Below are 22,045 nucleotides of genomic sequence, written 5' to 3'. Positions count from 1 at the left end.
TAGAGGCTTGAAATAAAAAGACAGAAAAAACTCCAATGTGGCATTTTTACATCTGGACTTTTGGGAGTTTAATGTAGGATTTTTAAGCACTTGGGCTTTCTGAGGTTGATATTTGAATTTGTCACTTCCTATTTCAACTGGGTGTTTTGCCCTGAGAAACTCCAGCACAACCTGGTAACGCCAATTAATTAGTTCCCACAAATGCACTATTTATACGAACATTAGTAATGCACATTGAACTATTTGGTGTCTGAACAAGCTACGGACAATGACCTTTTGTGGCTGCAAGCATTTGTAGGCATTCAAACCCTTGGTGAAACCCTGCTGCCTCCTGGAGTCTAATGGGAGCCTTGTCACAGACTTCAGCAGCACCAAAATTTCCCCTTTCATGTTTTTGGTAAGCAGAGTTATCCCAAACCTTGCAAATTCAGATCATTAAAAGCAAATGGCTAATGTCAGTAAGATTAACACCTGTAAAGCACTTTGAAGGAGAAAAACACTGTGTAATCCCAAAATATTACATTATTTATAACACGACCTGATTTTAAATGTTAAGTTCGGCTTATTTTTATCACAAAGAGAAAACAAGTTCCTGCTAGCTTGCTTTACAAAACCAATTACCAGTGATCAGCGTATGGTGCTGCATAACAATACACAGCGCTGCCCCAAAAAGGCGTATCTAACACTCCGGAGCTGCTTAGAGGAAAATTAACTTGTGCATTGGATCGAAATACATGCACATAAGCAATTCTAATAAGGGCTATGAACTTCAAATTTCTTATTAAAAATATCAAAATGTGTAACATTTCCTTTATTTCATCTTTTTTCTGACTTCAATTGATTTTTGTATCTCCTCCTTGATATACTAGTCCCTAATCAAAATAAGGCTGTAAGAGAATAGTAAATGTGACATCAGACTTGCTTTAAAGTTTTATCAGCTTTTTCTGACCTTGTTAGAATATAATTCCACTTAACAGAGAAGAGAGAATAACAAAAAGTGACTTGGTGGTTTGGAAAAAAAAAGATGCAGCTACTCCTAACTAAGGGTTTCCCACAGACCTGCTCCTTTCCTGCACATTAAGCCACAAGTTTTAGCAATGTATATTTACTAGGATTGCCTGTTTTCAGAAAATGCAAAAGTAACGTTACAAAACCTTCAAAAAACAAAATTTCATTCCTAACGCAGTTTGCAGATCAACTTACAAACTTTACTAATTTGATTCCCTTCTTTCCCAGGCAAATCACTTTAAAGGAAATAGTAGCAAAAATAAACAAGAGGACACAACTGAAGATGGATTTTTAAATGCCCAATGAGATTCCAAATTTAATCAGGAAATCCATAACTCTGTAATTACAAAGTAATAACCCTGGAATACAAAGTAACAAACTTGAAAAATAAATCTTGGCATTACACATGGACATATATTTCTTCAAGCTTTCTATGACGCTGATTTTTTAAATAGAACTTACTAACTAGTGAGGGGCACCCATGAGCTATCAAAAACATCCCCTCACCTGTTATTTCTGAATATTACTATTTGTACTGTAATATTAGGTATTTTTTCAGTGTATGGCTAGAAATTACCTATACTGAGTGACAAATTGCTGGGAGATTAAACAAACATGTTTGATTCCCAAATAGAAGGTACTGAGAGCTTTGGTGGCTGGTGGTGACTGGCAAAAGGTAAGGCAAGGAGAAAATATGTGACTTGAAATGGGATTTTTTCAAAAAACGTAGAGGTGAGTTGAGCACACCAGATAGCAGAGAGGAATTAGGTCTGCTCCTGCTCTGGGTGAGGGAAGAAATCGCCACAATGTGGTGGGCTGGGAAAAAGAACAAGGAAACCAACCGTAAAGGTGCCACGGACCACAATCGGTACTGGCAGCTCAGTGCTCCTCAGCAAGATGAGGTTCAGGGGGGCTCCTATGGATCCAAACACAGGACAAAGACCTCAGTATAATGCTCTGCTCCCTCTGTACTAGGAACTGAAAACACTGCTGGAAATGGTGAACTTTTCTTCCCTTTCCAGAAGCTTTGGCACAGGCAAACACGCTCTGTGGTAACGGTCAGATGATTCTCAGGTTGTGATTTTTGTCCTAAGTGCAGTTTAGACTCATTTTTTCTCTAATTCAGCAGCTGCTAAGACAGTTTGAAATTTTCTGGCAGCTAGATGCTTAAGTGGCATGACTTTCAACTTGCTCTTCACTGCAAGCCTAAAGGGCAAACAGAAATGAGTGGCTTGTTCAAAAGAGTTCAAGTCTGCTCTGAATAGCTGATTGCAGCTCTAATTACCATGGTTTTACAGCATTAGGGATAGCAACTGAAAAGCAGCTCTAATTCCAACACTGTGAGATGCTGGTTTTTTTTTTTTCCTTTTTAAATTTTTATTTGTTTGGCTCTTGCCACTAAATGATCCATTTCTAACACTTTTGGGTAAGGACAGAAAGGTAAAAATTAATTTCCATGGGGGGAGAGGATCTTGATAAACAAGTACGAAGACAATATTTTTGCTTCTAAAATCATACTGACAGGGGTTCATGGGGGGTAGAAAAGATGGAATAGTGAAGAGATATCTTCTGAAACCTGCAGCAATAGCACATTTCACTCAGCTCAGATATTTAATGCTCAATGCCATGGCTCATTTATGCCCAAGCATTGTATTTTGACACTACATCTCAAGGAACAATCTGATTTCAATTATACTGTTATAATGTGCTTTCAGTTACAAGATGTTACAACATACTGTTTGTAAAGTTTTTCCATGGTGTCTAAAGGATCTTGTAATTCTCTCTGCCCTGGCTGGGGTGAGCTTGAAGCTGCAGCAAGCACTGTAAAGAAAAAGACTCATATCTTTATATTACTGTGCAATGTTTCAATGTCATGGACACAAGGTAAATTGAGGAAGAAAAGAGATGTCCTTCCATTTTAGACTACAGAAAGAGCCTTCAAATCCAGGGCAGTTGACTCTCCAGTGCATTGTCAGTAGAAGGAGTTAACTCCTCTCCATGGGAAGTATCGGCAATTAATTGCCCTCTCATGTCAAGAGCATCACCAGAACAGCAAGGGAAGGTCCATCTAGCTAAGGAGACTTAATAGGTTCATTGCTTTAGAGCTTTGCAATTTTGTTCCATTGCTGCAAATATTTTTTGTAGTTATATGTATCACGAGGACCTTCTTTAGACCACTGAGTCAAGGACCACATAAGCAGGACTGATGGCCCACACCTTTCCCCACTTCCACCTACCTCATTGCTCCCCACAAACACCTTCCATTCAATTGAATCAAGAACTGGGAATTTACTTTGCACTTTACTTTTTCATGGAGTTAAGACTCAGGCACCTGCTGACAGGCATTTAGACAGGTAGATATTGCATTGGTTCTTCTTCCCATAAAATACATTTAGTTTTGAAACTCTAGCATATGTATCATATATTTTTCAGAAGATGGATTTCCATTCCCCAGTTTAATGTGAATTTGGTACTAGAGAGAGCTTTTAGAAACTCCACTAATTTGCATATGACATGTGAGTGACACTTCACCTGCATGCTTTTTCTTTGATCTGGAGCTAAGTGGGAACACAACTTCAAGGGGATTAGGTAGATAACACAAAGGTTTATGTTATTTTTAACCTTCCAGTGAATAAAGATGCTTGTGACCACTAACTGTGAATGCTTTGAAGAGAAACTATCCATTCAAACCTGCACGAAAACTACTCAGTTTAATTCTTTTAACTGAACACAAACTAATCACGATCATTTTGGATGATCTGAAGACTGACCTAAAAAGAAAAAGAGAAAACCAAAAGGAAAAAAAAAAAAATCCTTTTTAATCTGAGGTAATTCACAAAACATAGTAGTTAGAAACAAAAGTGTTCTCACTGAAACAAATGTTATATCTTAGTAACTCCAAAAAATACAGCACAATAGTTTTGCAAAATAACTTGTTCTGAAACAGCCCCCTACCTGTCCCAGCATAGACACAACTCCCAGAATAAAAGTCTCTTGGGAAGCAGGGAAATTACTCTGACAAAATGTTGTTTTTATTATGAATAGAATCTGTGCAGAATGGAGAGGCATTTGAGAATTGCTTATTTCAGTCGATTACTGTGCGTAGACAAGACTTCAATGACAAATGGATTTCAAGTGGCAAATATTATTACCTTCTTTCTTTGCTTTTTTTTTTTGAGAAAAGTACTTCATGTACTTGGTAGGTACAAGGTTAAAAGAACCTTTTCAGCTACAAATATTCAAGATGTGCCTGTTGTGGCCTTATTAACAATAATTCTTTAAAATAACTGAAATGTGTAATCACATTGTGTAGCACACAGACAAAAACATACACTTAATTTTGCATTTTGAAGCCCGTGGCACTGGTGTACTTTCAGGTATAAAGCCCTTGAGTGGTCCTGCTGGGTTATCAAGCATCTCCTCTACTGTTGCAGGCACCATGTCAGATCCCCATCAAACGTGCTGAGCTTCACCTCCAGACAGCAAAGCCTTTCTGCCTCCTCCAGTTTGACTTACAAGTTCTAATGGGTCGGCACTTTCTTCTTATTTCCAGGTTAAATTACTCATGGCTGAACAATACACAGTTCTTCTTCAGCCACCTCTTTGGCTTAAGTATCTTCTGTCTCTCCTATCTAACAATTAGAGACAAAAATTTTGTCCCCTGCCCCTTCATTTTGCTATGCAAAAGCACCGTTTCCGATATGCTCTCACATACAGTCCAATTAGCAACTCTGCACCTGCTTCTACACAGTGTTCATCTTTTCGAACCCCTCAAGTTTTGAAGTCCAAAACACGAGATATTCTCAGTGAATTTTAGCCAGTGCTACACGCAGGTGAAATAGGAAAACAAAAGCAATAATATAATTAAACCCTAGATAGGAGAGGATGAAGGGGAAATTAAAAAATAAAATCAGAACATAGATAAGGCAAGTTTTCTGTGGGGCCTCTGAAAAGCAAAATCTCAATGACCTGACATTGTCCCTGTCTCAATGTATTTATCCCCCTGCCCCAATCATGTATGAGTCCTGCAAATGATTTTCAAATGACAGGTGGGCAGTCGAGCACCCAGAGGGGGCACTTCAGCTTCATCCTTCCTGAAATCGCCTTTCTGTTCCTCACGCAAAGGCAATGGCAGGACTCGCCTGCTCCCACAAGTCATACTTCAGCTCAACACACTTCACAGTAAATATTTTACAGGCTGCTCTCAGCAGCTGTGGGTTTGCATTTTAACAATTAAACCTCGTTGTTGGGAGTGCATCAGTAACTTAGAGCAGGAAGAGTTTTTCCTGCATATCTCTTCCTGATATTTTTCTGCCTGATTAATAATCACTTGTGACAAATCCTTTCGACAGCTCTGAACACCAGCCTTAGTGTTGCAGGGATGCTTCATGCAAAGCCTGACTGAATGCAAATATTAGGCTAATGCAAGGATGCCTGACAGCATCTGAGCATTTTCTTCACTGAACACCAGAGGGAGGAGGAGGAAAGGACAACTGACAGTGAACCTAAGGAAGAACAGCTTCAAGAGCCCTGAAGGAGCTTATCAGACACTGGAGCCAAATACATTTCTGTAATCGGACCAAAATAAATAGCGGCACCTTGTCTGGGGATGGTACTTCTGACAGAAGACTTGGCAGGGGTAACACGAGGTAAAGCTACGGGAGAAAGGATCCAAGTGCAGCAGCACCAAGTGCTGGGTGCATTTCAGGCAGCCCCGTCTGACAAGCTTTAAACAAACCTGATTGGTTTTGTTGACGGAGCTGCTATTGCTGCCTGTATCCTGCTTGGCCTCTGTGCCACAACCCGTGTGCATTTTAGTCCAGCTTTCTTCTGGATGCAAAGAAAAACACGTTTCCATGATTAACCATGGATCCAGGGCCACCAATGTCAGGACCTTGACAGAGGGAGGCAGTTCAAAGAGATTGATATAGGAAATATCTAGGAAGGTGATAACAAATGCTCAATGTGTGGTTAGTATCTCAATTAAAAAAAAAAAAAGAGAGAGAGATTCAGCAAGATTATCAGGGAACTATTTACTATCTTATTAAAACTACACTTTTACTTCCTCATCAAATCTTTTCATTATGGCTTTAAGGCATAAGGAGGATTATTAAATGTCAGCCACAATTCAAATAATTAATGTATGGTGTTATTAGATATATATACGCTCTCCAGGAGGATTAATGATAGCTGCTATTTTATTCCAACCATATTTTCTCCATAATACGTATATTAATCATGAGAACACAGTGCATTTTTAAACCTCTCTAGTACCGGAAGTCTTCAGGTAACTCACGCTTTGAAAATTGGAGAATTCTTAATATATTCTGTTCTTTACTTCTTAATTTACCAAAACACAGTAAGCACTTGGAAAGAACGCATCTAAGAAAGACAGTGTTTCCTCCAGAGCTTCTATTAATTGCAGAATCAATGTCCTCGATTCCTTGAAACAGGTCTTTAAAAACAACAAACCAGACATGTAAATTCAGGAAGCAGCTTGTCAATGGTCTGGCTTTTGTTGCTAACTTACTGCAATCAAAACACTTTAGGAAAGGCATCAGAAAAGTACTTTTATATCGAACGTCCCTTCTAGGTCTGTGTTCAGCACCTACTTGCCAGCTTAACTCTGTCTCTGCAGTGTGTCCATCCCTGTGAGGTGCTGAGCACGAGTGTGCCTGTTTGTCCATGAAAACCACTGCGTGGGACAGGGAGCACAGCAGGGCTGTGCTCAGATCCCTGGTGCCCATGTTGGAACAGAGGGAGGGAGTGCTGACCCTCTGCTCTTGGCTTTGCACCCAACAGCCAACCTGGACCCTCCCTGAAAGTTCAACAGTAGCTCCTCCTGTAATTTTGGTCCACAGACTGAGGGCATGACGCACAAGGTGGGATGTGCTACCTCAGATTAAATTGCACTTACTCTTCATAGGAAAAGTTCCTGTGGATGCCCTGACCCCCACGGCAGATGACCCATCATCCATGCTCCCATGTGGGCTGCAGACACATTGCCTGCAGGGTGGGTTTTGTACTTGCTGGTGGACTCTCAGCAATGCAACCAAAAATAAGCTCAGCTCCCAAATGTGTAGCAAGTAAACATGTCCAGAAGTAACATTTCAATTGCTTAGAACTTGGAGTATTTTAAATTCTCTCCTCTGTTCCCAACAGTAATCCAGGTGTAATCCTTCCACAGTGAAGAGTCATTGGATATCTGATTTTGAACACCACAAATTACAGAACATATTGCCAGCCTCTTCCATCTCTAAAGACAGTTCAAGAAACATTCATGTTCTATTTATAAAAAATAAATTATTATGAGTATGAGACCAGGGTTTGTTATCTAAGTCAAGGTGTAGCCACACACGTAACCATGCCACCCTTTTGTGCATTACCAGAAGACATGTGCGGTGCATCTGCACACAGCAACTACGTGCACATTTCCCCCAATGCTCCATCAAACAATAAATAATTTTAACCATCTATGTGACCTGACAGCTGCCAACTTGGGGCAGTTCCTACATCTCGGGACATAAACCATTATCTACAGGGAAGCTTAGGAAGCAGGTCTTGCATGACACACTGTTTTTTTTAATTGCAAGAAAAAACATTTTAGAGCAGTTTTAACACTTACCTCCTCGCTGCACCAGCAACGTGACTTCACTTCCCTTAGGACATTCAATCAGCATATCCACCACCTGGTTGTGAGTGAGGCTCTGCACATTCTTCTTGTTGACTTCAACTATAAGATCGCCCTCCTTCAGGCCGCGGCACCGTGGGCTGTCCACGATTTGTTTCACTCTTTGGCCACCCCCGCCAGGACTGTCTGCTATAGTAAACCCAAAGCCCATAGGCCCTTTCACTATATGCACAGTTATGAGTTCAGGTTGTGTTGCTATTGAAGATGCCAAAGAGACTGTGTCATTGGGGTAACCATGGGGTCCGTTGGAAGAGACCTCAGCCGGGCTGCTGGGTCTTGCTTCCTTTGTGCCATTTACTTTCCCTGTTTTACTACTGTGGCTTGCCGGGGAGTCGTAATTTTCCTGCCCGTTCACAATGATCGGCTCTTTGTCCAAAATTGCCACGGATGTAACGAGGCTTGTGTTGGGATCATCGGGATCGAAGGGCAGGGGGTAGCCTCGGCACAGTTCGAGGTCCACGCTGGCACCGATGGGGATGGACTGGAAGATTTTCACAACTTGAGCATGAGTGTGTCCCAGCACACACGTATCGTTCACGCTGACTATGACGTCCCCTGCAGAGGACACAGATATACCAAACATAGTGTTTTGTGCATGTGAGGACTAGAGCCTGTGAGCTGATCCACAGCATCCACAGGTACCACTCACAGGTAAATAGTAGCATGTAAGTACCTTTGCAAGGAAAAGAAGTGGTGACACTTGGCAAGCAAGAATATCTGTATACAATGGATTCGCTGCATAAAGCCTTTATGTACATAAACGTTTTTCAAAGTGAAAATGGAATTGGCTCATGAAAAAAATTAATAGATTCAAATGATAGTATATGGCCCATTTAACAGTTATTCTGAAGCCCAGCTCTCACTATTATACACTGTGCTATACTGACATATGATAGAAACAAAACTGAGAGCACATGAGACCTATAACAGAAGGCTCTCAAACACCAACTGCTCAAATATGGTGCCATGTGTCATGCCTCAGACATACTTCAGCCTGAAATCTAGGCATTGATTAAGTTACGATTCATATTTTAACACTGGGGCTGCAACACAGGGATGTTTAATGTTGTGATGCTCCATCTGCAAGTGAGAGGTTGTGACCTCAAGTGAATCGTAACAGGATTTCATCATGCTGGGCCCAACCTCTGGCAAAACAAATTGGCCCTTGGTGCCTCCACACAGGGAAACTTGCCCACCCCTCCACCCGTTCCCTGGGAGTAGCGTGGGAGATGAGGTGAGCAGCACAGCAGATACACAAACACGGGCAATGCAGACCTACAAAAATACAGCAGCCATTGCCACAGGAGGGAGCAGTAACACGCAGCCTGAGGTGGGACCCCACAACTGCTGGCAGCAAGGGGAAAGCAGGAGCTGGCAGGGCCCCAGCTGGCTATTTTGACACGTGATGTGAAATTCCAGCACATGAAGTGCCTTGCTATAAGATTTTGAACATATCCTTCAATGTATATCTCACTTTGCTGCTTGCTGATGGGAAAGCTGAATGCCTTTCCCCAAAATGGGGATAAGGACTATAGTCCTCTATGAACTGCACATGAAAACAGCTGTAAAAACATAAACCAAAGTAGTGGTGGTGATTTTGATTTAAATCATCGATACCTGTTTCCATTTTGCCATCCAGCGCTGCAGGGCCATCAAGCACCAAACTTTTGATTTGAAGAAATTCATCCGGCTCATCTCCTCCAACGACGGTGAAGCCGAAACCCCTGCTGCTTTTCCTTAGCTTGGTGTGGATGAACTTCCCTTTTAACTCAGAAGGGTTTCGTGTAAAAAAAGGTTTTCCTGTGTAGGAAGTTTGGAAAATCTATAAACAGGCAGGCAAGCGCGTTTGATCTGCTTTTTCTCTGTCCCTCCCCACTCTAACAAGTACACGGACAAACACAGCGGTGTGCTGGAACAGGACTGAAATTCACTCCAGCATCCTCTCACCTCCTCAATCCACCTGTCTCCTTGGATCCAATCATGCAGTAAAAGGAGTGAGCAAAACCCCTAGTGCCTGGTGCTTTTTTAGCTGTGGTTGTGCACACCAGAGCCTCAAGGCTACAAAGGCGAAAACTTGCTGGTTTAAGGAATGGAATATATTAAAGCCTTGGATATGTGTCTTATCTCTGTCCTAAGGTGGTTACATCCATCCTAGGAAGGATGGGAGAGGGGCAGCACAAATGCCTCCTACAGAAGGAGACCGCTGTGAGAGTTTCTGCAGAAAGGAGTATTACTGTTTTTCACCACTTGGCTTTCTCCCAGCCCACCAAGCAAAAAGAAGCTCCTGAGCTGTGTGAAGACACTGCATGACCCTTTAGCACAACCCCTCACCCCACTACCGCTACCACCCTGTGGCCTCCTCTGGTGAAAAAGGGGGTGGATGCTGATGTTGTTCTTCAGACACTGTTTGAAGTCTTTTCTCTTTCCTTTTTGTTCCTTGCCTGATGTGGATGAAATGCTCTGTTGTGAAGTACGGATCAAAGAGCGGCCCGGGACCAGAGCAGCTGTTGCTGGAGGGCTGTTAGTGCTCTCCGGAAGCACGGTTAAGAGGGAACGAGGTGCTCCAAAGACAAAGGCACATACTTGCAAAGCATGTTGCACAGGCTCAGAAAGTGAAATCACGGTTGTTGTACTTCACAGGGACAACACTAAACATCTTTGCACTTTTAATTGTTTTTAACGCTTAGAGGGGAAAAGACTGTGCCACTAAGCCCTCTGGTGACAGCTCCAGGATCAGCAGCATGTATTGCAGCCAGGAGAGCTGGCGTACTTTCAAAAACCTCAGCAGCACTGCCGTGGGCCTCTGTTCAGAAAGGAGACCAGAAGGAGGGGATTTGAGACTCGTAAGGCTTTGACTAGGGGGAAAAAAAAAAGTATATTTAAAGATTATTCATGAGGGGCCAGTGTGAGGACTTTCAGTCTTCTGCCTTTGAAGGGTAGCACAGGAACAGGGTGATCCTGCACATCGTGGGCAGATGCTCTGCCCAGACCCCAAGCTGCAAAAAAGCCCCGACTATCGAGTGCAACCCAATGTCTCAGGTAGCAAATGCAGCTGAGAGACAACAGCCCTGTGCTGAGTTCTGGTTCAAAAGATAAGCAGAACAAGCACAGCTTGCTGGCATCTGCCTACAAATACAGGGTGAATTTACCCTGTAATAACAGGCTAGCAGCATCACAGGCTATATCCCACCTACTGCATTTGGGAAGGGATCACATTTTAAATGAGTGTATCTACAAAATCCCAGGTAGGAGAGAGGTGTCAGGTCATAAGGAGGGTTCCTTGTGCCCACGTCCCCACCAGCAGTGCCATCAGTGGGAAAGATGGGAACCTCTGGGCATAGGACAGGCTAACAGGGAAGATGGAAATACCTGCTGCAAATGGAGAGTGAAAGAAGAGGGAACAGCACTGAGAAAGGAAGAAGAAAGAATGAAAGAGAGAAGGAATCATCAGCTGGTACCAGGACATGTCACTCAGACTGGTCCTGAGACAGAACATGCTCTCCTAAAATATGGCTGGCTGTTGGGAGTGAGGCTTCTGATGTCATCCCATCCCATGCGTGATGGCTCCTTTGCATCACCGTGCATGGATGCTTGGGCAGCCCTTGCTTCAGCCTCACAGCGTACAAGACAAAGCTGACATTCACAGGTGTGTCCCCAAGGAAGACCAGTGTTTTTGGGGCACTGTAATGACATGCTCAGGCCTCCTATGTTTATTCCTTGCTGCAAATCTGGATTACTCTAATGTACTCTAATATCCCTCGGGAACGTGCCCAGGGCTTTGGGTACTGTTAAATTTCACAAATCTGTTTCTGGAAGGGCTGATATGCTGCCATCTACAGCAGGGAGCACTCCCTGGCTCTTCATGGCAGAAAAGGCAGCCCAGGACAGCAGTACCCTACACCAAGCTTGTTTTCGGAAATCATGGCCGACCTGCAGAGCATGGGAGTATTTCCCACCTCCTGGGGCCAGCCTCTCCCTGGATGGTCCCACCTCTTATCAGGATGAGATAGATCACACAGACATCTGGCAGGATGCTCCAGTCAGATTCCCCCTCTCTCAGCTTCCTCAGCCTTTGGTTCCTGCAGACCAGGGCAATGCCATGTGCTTGCTATACAATTTAGATGTAGTCGAAGATGAAGCCTACTTACAACCACTTGTAACCAGAGAGCACTTGTATTGCAACAGGTACAAGAGGACCTCTCTGCCCCTGCTGGCAACCTGATCTGGCAATGCTTCTGCTCACACTGCAAATTCAGGAATGATTCATTCATGTCCTGTCTGGCTGGTTATTTAAGACAAGCAACTGGTCTGTGAGCAGTTGACTATACACAGACCATTGACACTAATAAATAAGGCCGTAACAGCCCAAAGTACTTGTACATATGTACAGGTTCAAAGTGAGTCCTCAGTATTATTCCCTCCTCATGCAGAGATTCCCAGAGGAGCTTGAACTCAGTTTTTTCAGAAACATGATGTAACTTGCTCCTAACATATGGCCATGACACTTGTGCCTTTACTCTCTATTACTATAGAAAGTCAGCTCTGCAAAGCTCTCCAAACAGCAGAGGATCTCCCTGTTCTGGTGTTCTCCCCACCTCATACCCCACTGCAAAGTTTCATTTGGATTCAAAGCACACAAAAAGGAAAATCCATAAAGTTGCAAGCCAGATTCATCTGTGACAATACCAGAATCTGGCTGCTCAGGTGTAACAAATACAACCAAGACACCCTAGCTCTTCAAAATCAAGGTCCTGCCAAACAATGCCAACAACTTGTGCATATCACAGCTCCCAAATATGCTGAACAGTTTCCATGGCTCTTAAAATATTTTAACTGTTTTAGCTACCTACCTACGAATGCAGAGTTGAGGTGACATTGGCTTGAGCTCTCAAACTAAAACCATGTTGATGCAAGTCTGTGTCTTAATAACAGTGCAACATGGTGAGATTTCATGCTGTTTTTTGGAAGGGAATGTTGACCTATGAGAATGGAAAGAAATCTCTGCACTAGATCCTATTATAAGAGCCACTTTCTAAACTCAGTAGGTTTAGAAGGTGTAGAAGCCTACAGCTCTGTATAAAAGGGTCTCCTCCTACCTGCACCTGTATCCACCGCAGTTGCTGCTAAATCCCACCAATGTTGTACCTTATGTTTGTACCATGCCTTTTTAAAGACTTGGAATGCTACAAATGAATAGTCACAGTCCTTTCTTGATGCAGGCAATCTCATTTGCCTCTTTAATTTGGCAACAAATGTGGTCTTGAAACAACTAGTCTCAAAATCTATGGGAGTTCAGATAAATGGGCATGTGCCCTGATGTGTAACACCAGTCATAGAGATAGTCCCTTTGCTGGTGGTTGTGAGAATTTCATTCTCAGGAAAAAAAACCTTGTTCCACTTTTACAACGGGTTTAACAAGGTTGTTACCTTGCACGGGTGCTTCCCGAACTGCCTCTTGGTTGTTTGAAACATGGTTTGGAGCAGCGGGTGGTGGGAGAGATGGACACTCCTCTGTCCATTCTAGAGAGGGCAGAGAGGGAAACATTACTCGTTTCATAACAGCGCTATGAGCTTCTACATGTACACACACTGGGAACATGGGGTTCAAGTAGAGGAGATGTGAGAAGCATGGCAAGAAAGGAAACAAGAGTCATGTGGAGAGGGAATAAAATGAATGAGACATCCAAAAAAAACAGTCCTGGAGGACCCTCTATGTCCAGGTCTATTGATCCATCTGCTGAGACATCCTAATTAACACTCAAATATGGGACTTGATTTATATCTAAGTGGTCTTGACACTTCTATGAAATCTATTCCCCATGGCAGTCATAGTAGAAGAGCTGATGTTGTGGGAAACAGGGCTGCAGGAGGAATGCTGAAGCCTGAATTATTTTCCCCTTAGATAATAGCTGTTGTTGAATAACTTGGTGCAAAAGCTACAACCCAAATGCCACAGGCCCCTCACTGCAGAAAGAAGAAAAACGAGAAAACAAAACACATAAACCAAGAATAATCCACATAAAAAGGCTGAAAAAAAATAGAAAAGAAAAAAAAAGTGTTTAAAATAATTAAATCACTTCAGATGTTAGAGCTGGGCAACAACCAAAGGTCTTGGGTTAAGAATTCTCTCATGCAGAGGGGTTTCTCCAGCGCATGTGTAAAGGCGAACTCCTCATCCCTTCCATAGCCTATGAGTCCCAGTGCAGACTGCAACAACACCAGCTACAGTGAGTAACTTGATGGAGAAGACTAAAGAGGAAAATGCCTGTTTTAATTGCTTCTGGCAAGGCTAGAAACTGTCCAGAAATAAAGAACATTACAAGTAAAACCTCTCCCCTTTAATAGGGCTGAAAACTGCTATGTTTAAGTGGTTATATGGTTTAGATTTTCTCTTTTGCTGCATCTTACGTGAGGGTGCATGCAACCTTTCCTGTGTGCGTCACTTTGCCTACAAATGCTAAGGCCATAGAAAGAGGACAAATACATTGGCATGGTGCTGCCAAGGTGAGGGAGGGCACGTTCCCTCATGAAAACCCCAATCATTAGGCCCTCCATGGTTCCAACCTTCTGGTGGCTGTTGCTGTTGCTCAAGCTGTTTCTTCCGCTTCGCTTCAAGAACTGGGTTTTCATACTGTGTCTTCCGGTTGATGTGGCTGGAGATGAAAGAGAGCAATAAATTAGGAAACCCTTTATGTGACAAACAGGAATGACGGCCAGCTATGAAACTGCTCTGGGGAAAGGAGTAAAATACCAAACAAACCCAACAGCAGTGTATGTGGAGCAAGGCTTACCTTGTCATACCTAAAAGAATATTCAGGAAAACAAGTAGATTCCAGTATTGATATGATGTGTTGAGTAGGAATGGTTAATTCCTACAAATACAATAAAATTAAAAAAAAAAAGGACTAAAACAAAAACCAACAACTGGTATCATCTGTCAGCTATCTGATCAATGCACACTAAAAGGGCACCTTAAAAATCACAGTGCAGATGCAGGCTATGAACTGAAAATCTAGGGTCCAAATGGATCAAAATACACCCAGAATTAGCCACCAGAAGATACTCCCAGTGGAAAGCAGTGTTTGATGAAATTACAGCTGTCCGTCTCGGCGGCTTTTGACCTGTATGGGATATTTGGAGCTAACACCTCTTACCAATCTCAAGAAAAGGAAAAAAAGGCAGTCCAGGTTCAAACATGGCAGACAAGCCATGCACTCTACAGAGGATTAACCATCCTATAAAAGCAAAGGATGGTCACCGGTCACCAGCCACAGGTGACAGGGCGGTGGCACCAATTGAAAACCAACGAGCTAATGAGTTCTGTAAACGATTTCCAATTTCAAGGTATCTTCAGAAAGTCAAGAAAAAAATGATAACTGCTTTAAAAATTTTCTAAACTTTTTCATGATACCATTGTTTCAATAAAACTATTATGCAATAATAGAGTGCCTGAATTGGAAGGGACAGAGACAAACGCTCAAATTATAACCATCTTGCTAGATTATAGATAGCAAGTAAAATAAACTTATGTCTCATTGCTGTTAGTTTTCTATTTAATTTCATCACTAAGGAGTGCCACAAAACCAGCAGACATGTATATATAAAGTGACAGAAAAAAACGCTATAAAGACCTCTTGGCATGGCATTTAATAGCCGAAAAATATTCTTGATGTCTTTGGTAAATAAATGTCAAGCCTTAATTACACAGTTTGCTAACCTTGTTTCCCTAGGCACAGATGGCAGGGACAGAAATGAGCCAAAGCAGAGAGAAGCTGTATTCCATGTCTATTCTGAGGGCTATCATAAGCCATCCTACTAGACAGGAGTATACACATAATTAAAAATTCATTTTATGGGGTCAGTGATGAAACAAAACTCAGATGCCTGGTTTCCCAAGGGAGCAATCTGACATCTAGATCAAGAAGAAGTTGTTTTAATTCCAGGGAGAATCCCATTAGACCTGTAATTCTATTCACAACAGCACAGCCGGATGCAAGAACCTCTGCCAGGGCTGTTCGGTCACACTGGCTCATCCATTCCTCCTTTTGAGTGTTTTCTGATTTGTAACCAAATTGGTGGTCTGCTTTGCACCCTCATATTTAGACCATAGCACTATACAAAGGGGATGATGGAGATCAGTTAATTGCACGTTTATTAATGTTCTCTGGATAAAAGCATTTTGTGATGTGCTGGGGCTCCTGCACACCCAGATCCAGGGGTGCTCTGTATCCCCCTGAGCCCACCCTAACCCCAGGGTGCTGCTGTCAGAGCCCACCAGGCAATGGGGAATGGCAGGGCAGGGTTTGCTCTCCCAGCCCCTGTGGCATCCCCCAGCATGTACAGGGGCCACGGTGTCCTCCTCCTTGGTATGAGAAGCTACCAGAAAAGCCTTCTTCTGCCCAACAGGCACACCAGAATCGGAGAGCAGCACTTACTCTACATAGTAGACACCATATATGGGATCCTCAATTTTCTCCCAACCAGCAGGCAACTCTGCAAATAGAAAAAGCATTACTGAAGACTCCAATTCTTTGTTTTGTTTTGTTTTGTTTTTTTCTGACAGGTAGCTGCTCCTGCTCAGCATGCAAAACTCATCAGTAACTCAGAAATCACTTTGAAAACTTTTCAGAATGATCACAGCCTCCTTTTAAAGGCTGGCATAGCACGGCACCAACATCATAGCCTGTCCCACCAGTCCTGGATTAGCAAATCAGTGGGAAGGTGTCTATGCCAGCCAATTTTAGATTTGCTTTTTACATTAAACAAATGATCAATAAATTTCTTTTCTTGGAGTGCCTCAATTTCCCTCCTGGTTTGGCCACCATGGGCAGAGTGGCCCTGGATGGAGGCACCACAGTGGGAGTTGATGCAACAGGCCAGCAGCATTTTAACATCAACAGGAGCAGCCCTGTGGAGAAGGACTTGGGGATCCTGGTACTGGAAACACTGGCCCAGGTTATGCAGAGAGGTGGTGGAGGCCCCTTTCCTGGAGACATTCAACACCAGGCTGGATGGGGCTCTGAGCAACCTGAGCTGGGCGAAGCTGTCCCTGCTCATGGCAGGTGGGTGGACTAGGTGACCTTTGAAGAACCCTTCCAACTTAAACTATTCTATGATAAAATGGGTGAGATTATGGCAGCAACTGTAGCACACTAACAGAGAGACCATTTGCATCTCCTGTGCCAGGACTGAGCCTCTTATGCTCACCACTCCTGAAAAAGTGTGGTTTCTTTACTCCTTTCTTAGGGATTTACACTGCATTGCTCAGTCAGAAGCTCAACGCAAAAGCACATCTTGAAACAGGACAAAGTGAATTTAATGTACATGCCTGGCATATGGAATCCACCCAAGTGGAGCTGGCACACACAGATGTATTTCAAAGCATAGCACTTAATGTAAAAACACATGTTGACATAATCACATGTAACAAAGATTTCCTTTTTTAATTAGCATAATTAACAAAAAACAGTTCTGAAGATGAAATTAACATTTGGAAATGTATCCACTTTTGTTCTTGTTGGTTTTCTAGACTGCACATGGTACTTTAGCTATAATTAGAGAATGTAATAAAATCACTTCAGCATCCAACTGAGGGTTATTAAAGCTGTATGTATTACTTAAGGGCCTGATCCTTGTCCCACTCATTCAAACACAATGTTCCTGTTGGCTGTGGGTACTGAAATAATCATCCTATTAACAATATAGAGTGGCATGTTTGTGAAGACTGTGAATCAACTCTAAAGAGGGCTCCACCATGCTATGGACTGTGCAAGTGTGGTTCCATAGAGAATGTACATTCATTTAAATTAAAAAAAAACCCCACAAAAAAGATACTGTCAGATAACACAAATTCAAATACTCCATGCAAAATAATTCTTCAAAATTTATCACTAAATTGACAAGACTGATAGTAAATAATCTGTTTGTTTATTATTAAATGCAAATATTTTTTATTATTATTAATGGCATCAGTTGCTGAGCACTGGCAATCAACAACGGCCCATTGTTTAGAATAAATGTAACTGTCTAGTTCTGCATTTATAGACTTCGGCTATGTTGCCATAAGGATAGAAATATCTCCAGACTGAGGATGAACAGAATCTATACAAACACACATGGACTAATTACTCAAAGTTTATGTTTGTGTTCAGAATTGGCTGGAGATCAGAGAAAATCCATTTTCATGGGTTTTGCTCCACATGTCCCTTAGTTGCAGATATAAGGCAGGTTTTCCATTCTTATAACTATTTTATCCTTATTGGGTTTAACATCTTTGGATTCCTTGAGACATAAGCAATTAAATGCAAGCCAGTGATAACTTTTGGGCATGAAAATACTCCACAATTTTATCAACAGACTGATCTGAAATGAACACTTCAGAAACAGATATTCTTTTACAACGTGCAAATGTGTGTGAGAGAAAGTTAAAAAGTTAAAGGCCAATCTTGAAAGTCTTTTTGCAAAGGGAACTCTCAGGTTCACAAAGGAGTCCCATATGGTGAAAACACTGTGGGACTGGCTTAAAGAGTTTCAGTGCAATTAAATTAAGACCTAGCATGCAAACAGGAAAATCACACGTTGTGGCAGCCATCTAATTCTTTGCACTATGGTGAAAGTAGAATGGTAAAGAGACTGAGCTGGGTGCAGAAGAAAAACAAAAAGTGAATGAGGGAAGGGCGAAGTAATGCACAAATGCCTTAAAATGAGTTTTTGATGACTTTTCCCGCTAAATATCTTCTGTTTATTTTGGACTATTAAGTGTTTTCTATTTTTAAAGTTTAAACTTTTTTTTGTTTTGTTTTATTCTGTTCACAAAATGTTTTGGTATTACACTTTTTTTTTTTTCAATTATTTTCTTTTAAAGAGCTTTGACAGGTCAGAAAACCAGCACTTTCCTTAACCCCAAAAATGGTATTGTGCCAGAATCTTTCCAGTTTTCTATCTCTGCAGCTTTCCATTTGAGGAGCACATCTCCGTGTTTTCGGAAGTAACAATGCACAAAACTGCAGCTTTCAACACATTACTCATTGACTACATAGATGTGCTTTCTGACTTCTAAAAGCCTCTGAAAGTTCTCTAAAACACAGCCATGTTTCACAGTCAAGCTTCTTAACGGCTTTAAATTATTCATCTCCCTTCTCTACCTCTTCTGCCAGACTAAAGATGACCGAGAGCATCCGATTTTATTACAAATACAAGATTTCCAAGAATATTTTGCATCCTTAGGAGCCTGAGTGAGCCATACAGTTTTTCTCTTGGTGCACCCATGCAGCACTCCACAGCCTCAGAACATTTGTCAGCAGGTAAATTCAGTGGAAAAATATCCAGTTTTACATTTTTAAATCTAGGGTAAATACATGGATTCCTACTGAGATGCCCCTGCTTAGTATCCTGCCCTACAGAGGGGATGGATGGATTCCTAAAATACAATTTCTCCAGCTACCAGGTATTTTATTTGCACTCAGTTACCACTAAAGGAGCTGGAGATGACCTCAGTATACTCTGCTCTTATTGCTCCCTGTGAGGCCAGGAGGATCTGACCAAGCGTATGCCCAATTCTACTCTAAACTTTGAATTTTTGTGTACTTTTGTAAAACTTTCCATTAAAAGTAAGTGACTTATTGCTCCATATTCAGCCTCCCTCTTTTGAAAATAAGTAGTTGTGCAAGTGCTTCAAGTTTTAATTTTCTCATATTTAGAACAGAAATTGTTGACAAGCTCAGCTGCTAAATATCTGGTGCCAACCAGTTTGTATTAATCACGAGTAATGTTAGTGAATAGGCCACATGTTTTCATGCCCCCTCCCTAATGCTGCTGTAGCCAACCAAGGGATTTGAAAACGTCTTTCTTTACATTGCAACATTTGCAAATCTCAACAGTATATTAATGGGCTATGAGCTCAATAAAGCTTATCTGCATTAAAACAAAGCATATATCTCACGATGTTTGAGCAAAACACTTGTGTATGTAAGTACCTGCAGAACTGGGATCAGGCTTATCAATTAATGAGTTTCCCTGCATCTATTTTTTTCAGCTCTTCTCTTGCACTAAATCCTGATATCACACTGAAAAAAGGGAACATTTCCATTTCATTAGTGCCTCTAAATTTGCCTTTCCCCCCGCCTTGTTTTAAGTCACCCTTTGTGAAGACTGTCCTGAAAAATCTTAGCAGGTTGTTGGTGTGTATCCACCTACTTCTGTTACTCAGTCTGCTGCTGATTATTTCTATGAGCTGAGCATAATGCTAATGTATCACTACAGTGACTGCATTTTTCTTACAATTGTCATCTCTTTCAAATGCTTGCACTAAAAGAAGTTAGGTGTCCAACATTATTCTAGGCATATTATCCAGATCAGTTCCTGGAGTAGTGCTAGAAGTCCACTCAATAGCTGCTGGCTGCTGAGGCTGTATCAATCACACAGAAGCAGAATACACTTACTTGCAAGTCATTACAGAAACCAGAGGTTAATTCTCTGGTAATACAATCCTCCAGTACACAGAACTATAAACTGTAAATACAGTCCTTTTTAAAAGCAATAACAGACCTAGTGGAAATAAAATCCTGTGCAATCTTTTATGCCTTTCAGCTTTCCAAATGCACTAGAGCATAGCTGAACAGAAATAACAACTACCTCCACCATCAGTATAAACAGAATGAGCACCACTGAGATTAGATATCAAGACAGCATTCTTCACAAAAAGATGCAGAAATAAAAGCGTACCACATCATTGAAAATCATCTGTTTATAAAATCACCTACTGAGAGAAAATTTTCAGCTGTTTCATTCACAAGCTCAGCAGAAGCATCCCATGCAATACTTAAACTTTCTGAATCACTCTTCTCTTGTCTGGGAAATGTCTTTACCCCCAGTGAAAAAGCATCACTAGCTACTCTATTTCAGCTTTGGCATCTATAAGCTTTTTCTGGAGCCAGTGATGCCAATGGGAAAACCCCTGATTTCAGGAGGATCCAGGAGGAAGCAACGTTGAATAAACCTTGCAAGATTAAGGCCCTCCTGCTTTCTACAAACTCTGAATCAGTAAGAAAAACACTGTAGATTTGAAAACAGGGGAGGATTAATGCTTTGTGTGTTAGAGAGGTTTTGCTAATAAATTAGGCTTGTTGAAATAAAGAAACTGAAAGATGCAAAATGATACAAAAGAGAAAGTAAGTAAAAGCTTGAAACAGTGCAGTTGAAGTCAAACATCAAAATGAGAGATGGATGATTTACCTAGTTCACTGTCCAGTTCCTCCGTGTGTACCCCTTCTTCTCCAAGGGAAGAGCAGTAAATGAGACAGAAAAAATCGAAAGAAAATTTCAGATACCAACACCAAGCAAGAAAATCCCTAAAGTAAACAGCAGAACTGGCACTAATTATCTACAGATGATAGCCAAGATTTCCATTTATTGCACTTTAGTGATCTGAATATTGATGGATCTGATATAGATAATGAAATAACTGTTTCTTGCATTCTCAAAGTATCTGTATCAATTTACTACTTGCATGCCACAGTTTGGTATGGCCAAGTAATACATTTGTGTTGTTCTCACTGTAATGAAGCTTTCTCCCTCAGATCTGCACGATCTGACCTTCGCAATCCGTTCTGTCGACACATGGATCCATCAGAAGGTTAGACCTGAATACTAATGAAGAAATCTGAGAGGAAAACCTTGCATCTAAATAAGAACTAATGTAGCAAGGTTTTCAAGAAAGTACCTAAATTTATGTGCATACAAGGTCCAATTGACTTCGCCGTAACTACTCAGATGATTTAACACAGACACGAAGTGAAGCACCTTGTTTAGCTGGAGGCACAGGCCCCCACTGAAGTCCAGATGTACTGATGATGCACCAGTTTTAGCAGGGCACCTGGGACAAAGATCACATAATTTTTCAAACACACAAAGCCATCAATATTCACTGTTGCTCAATTTATCATTATCTGCTCCATATTCATAAGTTAACAGTGACACAAATGATTAAAGTATTGCTTAGCCTATAAATAATAATAATGCAGTCTGAAAATGAAAGATTATGACAAAACCAGAACAAAGATGGTAAAAACAATCTTGGACCTAATACAGTAAAGTATAAACCACATCAATGAATGATAGAAGCAAACAGAAGATGGAGTTTCACAGTATTTCTTTTGAAAATTTGGACACTTAAAAAACCAGTTCCATGACCTATTCACAATATATTCTACCAAAGAAATTGTTAAGGACCATTAGCATGAAATATGAATTGCAATTTCCTTTGATAGCCTAAACAACTGCAAACAACCAAAAACATGTTAGGAACATGTATCCTGATGAAAAAATAAAACAAGGCAACTACACCCA

General features: G+C 41.5%; 1 protein-coding gene across 1 annotated transcript in view; it reads right to left on the bottom strand.

The window, feature by feature from the left end:
* MAGI1 (membrane associated guanylate kinase, WW and PDZ domain containing 1) overlaps positions 1 to 22,045 on the bottom strand; it is a gene marked incomplete at its 3' end in the record, with an annotated part of 339,889 nt that overhangs the window by 45,296 nt on the left and 272,548 nt on the right. The window contains exons 7-12 of the mRNA XM_080350590.1: positions 20,933 to 20,968; positions 16,135 to 16,192; positions 14,264 to 14,352; positions 13,127 to 13,219; positions 9,317 to 9,499; positions 7,634 to 8,254 (exon numbers count right to left, since the gene is read on the bottom strand). Coding sequence (XP_080206716.1) covers positions 7,634 to 8,254; positions 9,317 to 9,499; positions 13,127 to 13,219; positions 14,264 to 14,352; positions 16,135 to 16,192; positions 20,933 to 20,968 — 1,080 coding nt within the window. The remainder of the gene's footprint in view (positions 1 to 7,633; positions 8,255 to 9,316; positions 9,500 to 13,126; positions 13,220 to 14,263; positions 14,353 to 16,134; positions 16,193 to 20,932; positions 20,969 to 22,045) is intronic.

The sequence above is a fragment of the Nesoenas mayeri genome, assembly GCF_963082525.1.
Source record: "Nesoenas mayeri genome assembly, chromosome: 10".
Taxonomy (NCBI): domain Eukaryota; kingdom Metazoa; phylum Chordata; class Aves; order Columbiformes; family Columbidae; genus Nesoenas; species Nesoenas mayeri.
The sequence above is the reverse complement of the archived record's forward strand: the minus strand, read 5'-3'. Positions and strand labels throughout refer to the sequence as shown.